Below are 7,099 nucleotides of genomic sequence, written 5' to 3'. Positions count from 1 at the left end.
AAATGGAAAATAAATGTCTGTGCCTCATCTGTGCAGACTAGTATAATTATTTCAAAGTGATTTTGAGTCAATACTTCACATGACCTGGAAGCTATTGAAGAAAATACTATTTATTTAATATTAAAATTATTGAAAATAATGTATATGACTTTAAAATTTAATAGATGTTATTTTGTCTCATGTAAAAGCATGAATTAGCACTGACAATTAGTTAGTCGGTTACAATTCAAGTAATTTATTAACATTTATTTAACAGAATGTTTGGTTCGGTAATTTGTTGACAGTTCCTAAGTGAACCTCCGGGCGCTGCGGCCGGGAGCGGTGGAGAACCGCTGGCCGACATTAGCGTTCATCAATCGGATCAACCTTGAGCTTAATGCCGCTTACTCCGCGGAGCTCGAACTATCTTCACTGCGGTGGGTGACCGTGACGTCATCGACCAAAATTATAGTTGCAACAAACATATATGCAGCGGACGCATTTGCAAAATCTACATGCAACATAGATCACCACATCTACCAAGACACATAGCAACGACATAGGCCAGCGACATCTACACATATGACTTCTACTTATTTTTGACACAAATGGAACCCCATAAGATTGATGATTTCCTAACTAAGCTCCACATTACCGTGATTTCACCAGAACTAAAGAACAGGTTTAAAGGATATTATTTAAATATGAGTGTTAAACTATCTCAGATTTTAGGTTTACTTTTTGAAAAAAAAAAAAAAAAAAGATCATTTTTACTTTGAAAATATTAATAAAATCTTTGAAGAAGATTTAATAAATGTCTGTACTTTTCCTGTATCACATAGAAATATGTGATCTGTAGAAACCTCTGCTTTGCTCTGTGTATTTATCTCACCACTAGGATTCAAGTCACAGACCTGCCTATCCACAGACACGCCCCCCACTTGCTCCTGCAGTTCAGACTGCTCAGGTTCCTCAATCTGCAGTTGAGCCTCCTCAGGTACTTTTTGTCTGTTTTTGGTTCTAATCCTAAATTGCAATTAAATATTTATCCTTCCCTTGTCTAAGCCTATTTATCAATGCAGTCTTGTGGGGTTCTTTTTGGAGAGGTTGCCAATTTATCGCATAGCAACACAGAGACACATACATGTTGAAGCAGCCATTATCAGTAACTGAAAAACTATACCATTTTGAGTAGCAGAGTCCCTGATTCACCAATTCTCTGTTTACTTGGCAATAATACTGAGGTTGAAAATTTTCCAGATGAATATGTAGATTTACTTACTGTTTCTCTATTGCCACACACACACACACGCGCACACACACACACACACACACACACACACACAGAGTATTTTAAGTGAGTGATTCCTCTTGCACTGAGTCAATGACAAATATTTATGTTCAATAAAAGAAAACGTTAAAAAGTGGAGGAAGTTGTGAGCGATTTCAGCAAAAATTTGAACAATTTATTTGCAGTTCTGGAGGAAGAATCTAGATCAAGTGATGAAGAAAAGCGACAATGACGGATCTAGAAAAATAAGAGGCTTGAATTTCCCAGGATGGCAGCATATGCCAGAATTATACGTAAAATAACGTGCTGTTATTTTACACAATGAGAATCTAGTAACATTCTACTCTGCACTGAATTCAGTAACTTCAATGTTCTCTGTTCATGCATGCATTGCACTGACATGGCTTTTATGTCTTGCATGAGAACAAACACTACTGTCTTTCAGTGTTTCCTTTTTTTCCAATTTTGATAGCCCTTGAGTGAAGTTAAAACATTTCTTGGTGCATCAGGGAGGAGCAAACTCTGATGCAGATGCCAGATGAATCTAGCACATCTCGTGATTCCTCATTGCTGGTCCAATCTCTGTCAGAACAGCTGGTTCTCCCTGGTCTCATCCTGTCAGTTTCCATGATGACATCGGCATTCCCCGTCCCTCCTGGCTACTCTTGCTCTGTCCTCCTTCACTTCATGGCCACCATCCTCATTCCTCTCTTCTGGATCCTTGATCACCTGCTCACCTGTCCACCCTTCACAACAGTCTTTTGTTCTCACCCAAGCCTGAAGATATCGTTTGGAGATCTTCGTATTGCTCCCCTGCTCGCAGCCGATCTTAGTCTCAGCAGATAGATGACCCATCCTTCACGGATTTTCCTCACCTTCACCTTCTATTTCCCTTCCGCCCTCATATTGATCTCCTACCCAGTCCCCTCATTAATTACTCACATTTTTCTTCGTCAGTGCAACCGTCTCCAGGATATACCTGATCAGCTGACTGCCTCAACTCAAACCATGTCATGTCATGTCAACTCCAAGAAATATGTACTAAAATGCAATCTTCTGGTGCTAATCCAGTGTGTCCCCCTACCTCGTCAGCTCCTGTCTCTACGTCTTCCTCGCCTGCATTCCAGGAGGCTGTTTTCTGGAGAACTGGATAAATACAGAGGGTACCTCCTCCAATGCAGTTTTTGGCCGATTCCCTCAATCTTTCCGTGATGATTCCAGCTAAATATCTTATATTGGGCTTTTAATAAGAGATAAGGCCCTAAAATGTATTTAGGCAGTCATTAATGAAACTAATCTCTACTATTACTCATTCTATGAGTTTATTGAGACCTTTAAACAGACTTTCGATCTGGGATCCAGTAGTGAGGACATAAGCAAAAGGCTCTGGAATTTAAAGCAGGGCAATCGATCTGTTTCAGAGTTGGTCATTGAATTCTGCACTTTAGCAGCTGAAACGGGGTGGAATAACGTCACACTTAAAGGACACTTGAGGACTGAATTCCACCCTACTTCTTAATGTTGTTATGGCATCAAAAATGACATTGAGTATTTTTCCTAGTATCAGTACTGAGTTGAAAATTTAGTACTGACAACTCCAGCATTTTAACAGTGTACATTTCAGTGTGAAAGTTATTTTTACCTCGAGGAAGTGAGAGGGTTTTTTTAATTATTTAATTATTATTTAATTGCAGAAAAAAATGTCACATACAGTATGTCAGACACAAAATGTCTGCTTGGTCCATTTTGTGATTATATCATCAGTCATCTATGTTATTATATCAACAGTCATCTGTTATTCATCAAATTTTTTTCATACCAAAACAGATTTACATCTATTTTTTTATTCATTTTTTTTTCTTAAAAAGAAATTACAAATTATAGAAAATATATTGTGACGTAATTACTATAATTTGGGATATTTATGGGAAAATAGTAATAGTAATGGAACACAGCAGGAAAGAGGGTTAGAAAACAGTAGTTTCCTGGCTAAAATGGGAGACTTGACAGATATGGATCATCTGAAGTAAGAGTGTTCTTTAAAGACCATATGTCTTGATATGGTCTTCAAAGACCATGGATCCTTTCTGCAAGCTATATTGACCTCTGACTGTTTTCTTTGTGTCTTCAGGTGGCAGTAGTTGTGACAGAACCTGACTCAGAGCAAATAGAAGACATTTCCACACCACCGACTGAACCTCAGGTGGAACCAATTGAAGGCATTGCCATGGAATCCTGAACTGAGCTTTCACTGCTCTCTCTTGTTGTCATGTTGTTCTCAGAAAGAGTAGAAAATTTGATCATCAGTAATGAAAATGTTGTTTTCAGGAACTCCGTATGATTACACATTTGTTGATGGTTGCATTTGAAGATAAATGGAAGCAAATGATTTTAGGTTAAAAAAAATAGCCCTAGCAATTTTTGAACCCTTTCCAATCCATTTCCCTATGCTGAATTGCAATACAAGTTTAAAGGAAAATTTTTACTGAAGTTAATTCAGTTAAAGTCAATTAAATAAATTTTATTAAAGACAATTTAACTTGGGAAGCAGTAACTGTTGATTGAACTTAAAGCTGAGACTGTGAGGTAGGTAAATCTTTTTAAGAAGTTCAAGAATCGGGATGTACTATATTCTGTGCATAAATGTGTCCACTCTATAATTCCATCTTCATAATTGGTGTTGTCTGCTAAAATATGTCCGCTTTCCTTGTCCGGTTGGTTGTCCAACTTGCTTTTCACTAGCAGTACTGTTCACTTGGCACAACTTCATCTGTACAGTTTTAACAGATATTGACATACATACATCCACTCATCAGCAAACTTAATCATACCACACACCTTCAATTGGCACACAGCGTTTGATCCCTAATCTATAAGTCTTAGCTGCACTTTAATTATTAGTTAGAAATGTGAGAAATTATGCACAGAAATACTTGTATCCAACTATTTTTTTTTTTTTCAAAGTGTTAACCACTGAGTAATCACGGGTTCCACAAAATGTAAGCGGCCATTATTTTACTTGTAATTATAGAATAAAATTTAATTTAATTCTGCTTAAAATCCAACACAGCTTGCTACTCATATGTGTACTACGCACTGCTGTTTGTAGTGCTGACTGGTTAGTTATTTATGAAAACCACATAATTATCAATTATCTTCATAAGAGTGTATAAACATTGCAATCACAGTGAAAATAAAGTTAATGATTTGAAAACTCAAACCGTATTCATGATTGATTTTTCACTTACCATGAATTTTACTGCTGTGTTGAATAAATAATACTAATAGTATGACAGCAGCTGAAAGGCCTTTATTTTGTCTTTGCAACATCTCCCTTATAAGGAGTTTCCTTTAGATTCAATGGAAACACCTAAAACACAAGGTGAATGTTGTAGAAGATATGTTAAAGGGAACACCAAGTCAGATAAATATTTTAAAGCAATATAAATGGTTAATAAGAAAAGTGAATACTCATCATGTTGAGGTGAAAAATAGCCTACCTATGGCAGGCTATTTTTCATAGCAGCTATATTACAATACCAAACCAATTAGTTGCTTCTGGCAGTGATCAAAAAAAGTCACAGTTAACTTTTCTTAGTTAACTTAACTTCTGAAAACAGAAGTCAAAAGGTGAGTTCTGAAAATTGTAGAGAATGAATTTAAAGCTTACACATTATGCATTGACATAAGCTGAAAGTGATGAGTCTCATAAGTGGTATTTAGGTTGTATGTATTAAAATTCCTACCCCACACTGTAAAGAATTTCATTGTAAAAAACAAGAAATTACTGGCAGCAGGAATGCCAGAGATGTACCATTTTTAACAGGTAATTCACTGTAATGTAATTTAACAGTATTTTACTGTAAATTGAATAACAGTAAATCAATGGCTTGTTGGATAGAGGAAGACAAGGAAAAAACCCTTCTTCTTTAATCCTGAAGTAAGAGGAGCAAGCAAAAGATAAAATTCACACGCTAGTTATTAATGATATTACCATAAAAATCCTAGAAAAAAGAAACAAGAAATGTTATGGTCATTCGAATAAATCAAACTATTAAAAGGATGATTGTAATTTATTTGTTGAAAACATTAAAAAGTCTGATAAAATAGTGGATGAAACAACTTCTAGCAGACAGAAATTATTTGTCAAGTGCATTTCCAAGTGAACTATCTCAAACTATGAAACAAGGTTTCATTACTCTTATTCCTAAATCAAATCAAATAAAAACTTTTGTTGGAAAACTGGAGACCAATAACACTACTATGTATTGATTACAAAGTATGTGTATGCAAACCGATTCAATATAAAATAATTGAATGTCAGTCAGCTTTTAATAGAGGCAGAGTATTCACAGTCATTTACTTGTTCTTGATATGTTAGATCGAGAATCCATTGATGGTTTAACTTTATTTTTAACATTTTTACAAGATCTTTGATACGGTTGAACACAACATTTTACTTACTTTAAACTTCTAGGGTTTTGCTGGAAATTTTTGGAACATTATAAAAATGTTTTATAACATTAAATAAATTTTCTTGACAAAAATGCATGTTTAGGGGAAATGAAAAAGGAAATATATACATTTCTTGACAACATCAAATGTATAAGGACAAGAAAAAACAAAATGTATATTTATGCTTTTATTTTTTATTACTTCAGTTTTGGTCCTCCATTGTTAAAAAGTAGACATGCAAGACCTTTAGAACAAAGTTTTCAGTTCAGGATATTATTCTTTTTGTCGAAGTACCTTTAAAAGACGAAATGAATGGGAAGAATATCGAATTTAGTCTGTTTTGCAAGTGTGATTAGTATCTAGCGACCTGAACCACACTCTATTCCAGTAGGTGGCGGTAATGGGCGAAAACGTTGCTTTCGCCAACCGCCATTAAACAAAAAGAAGAAATCGGAACTCTTTGTGTGCTGGTAACGCATTGGGTGCTGTGGTAGCTTCAACCATAAAATCGATTTATAGCAGTTCTCTCTTTATTTTTTACAACAATATTCAAAACGTCGTACGCAATGAGGTAATTATGATCAAATTCTGTTTGGTATAGTTCATGCTTTAGGAGCAGTTTGTTTACCGATATAGGTGATTATGCGTTAGTAGCCTAGCTTGGTTTAGCTTGCGCAACTGGAGGCTAATTTGAAGTTAGCGCTGCAATTAATGTATGAATCAGCATTAAGCTAGAATTACTCCAAAGAAAATGATCAGTTCTTCATTGAACCTTGATCCGTTGTTTTATGGTGTGCAGTAGGTTATCAGTAGTTATTGACATCCTTTTAGATTGACGCAGTGCCTAAATACGACCGTTTTTACACGAATTAATGAATTGCCCGTTTTATTTATTTAGACTAAAAGTGAAATTTTAAAATCAAATTTTTTTACCATGTTTAACATAATGACTGGCGTGTTTCTCAAAATGCACTGCCAACGTTTCGTCATAGTAGTCTAACATTAGCTGCATGTATTTAATGTGGATTATCTAACATGTTTGTGTGTCAATATGCAGAGGAGACCGCGGCAGAGGCCGAGGGGGCCGCTTTGGGGGCCGTGGAGGATTGGTTCAGGGGTGAGTGTGTTGTTAAATAAGAAATGTGTACGTTATGATTATACACTGCACAAAAAAATAAAGGGAACACTCAAATAACACATCCTAGGTCTGAATGAATGAAATATTCTCATTGAATACTTTGTTCTGTACAAAGTTGAATGTGCTGACAACAAAATCACACAAAAATCATCAATGGAAATCAAATTTATTAACCAACGGAGGCCTGGATTTGGAGCCACACACAAAATCAAAGTGAAAACACACTACAGGCTGAT

The 7,099-nt window shown here is 35.6% G+C and overlaps 3 protein-coding genes across 10 annotated transcripts in view; all 3 read left to right on the top strand.

The window, feature by feature from the left end:
• LOC103472158 (uncharacterized) overlaps positions 1–4,490 on the top strand; it is an 89,844-nt gene extending 85,354 nt beyond the window's left edge. For 3 of the 4 annotated variants that reach the window (XM_008421585.2, XM_008421586.2, XM_008421584.2), the window contains 2 exons: positions 878–976; positions 3,402–4,490. In XM_008421585.2, the coding sequence (XP_008419807.1) occupies positions 878–976; positions 3,402–3,509 (207 nt within the window). In that variant the 3' untranslated portion in view covers positions 3,510–4,490. The remainder of the gene's footprint in view (positions 1–877; positions 977–3,401) is intronic. The other variant, XM_008421587.2, reaches the window with a different exon arrangement.
• The window catches only part of dlgap3 (discs, large (Drosophila) homolog-associated protein 3), a 908,365-nt gene that overhangs the window by 254,428 nt on the left and 646,838 nt on the right, over positions 1–7,099 (top strand). The window lies entirely within an intron of this gene.
• The window catches only part of ilf2 (interleukin enhancer binding factor 2), a 31,333-nt gene continuing 30,161 nt past the window's right edge, over positions 5,928–7,099 (top strand). Inside the window, exons 1-2 of the mRNA XM_008421582.2 lie at positions 5,928–6,296; positions 6,783–6,842. Coding sequence (XP_008419804.1) covers positions 6,292–6,296; positions 6,783–6,842 — 65 coding nt within the window. The 5' untranslated portion in view covers positions 5,928–6,291. The remainder of the gene's footprint in view (positions 6,297–6,782; positions 6,843–7,099) is intronic.

The sequence above is a fragment of the Poecilia reticulata genome, linkage group LG11 (genome assembly GCF_000633615.1).
Source record: "Poecilia reticulata strain Guanapo linkage group LG11, Guppy_female_1.0+MT, whole genome shotgun sequence".
In the NCBI taxonomy this organism is placed as follows: Eukaryota; Metazoa; Chordata; class Actinopteri; order Cyprinodontiformes; family Poeciliidae; genus Poecilia; species Poecilia reticulata.
This window is presented reverse-complemented; position numbering and strand designations above follow the sequence as displayed.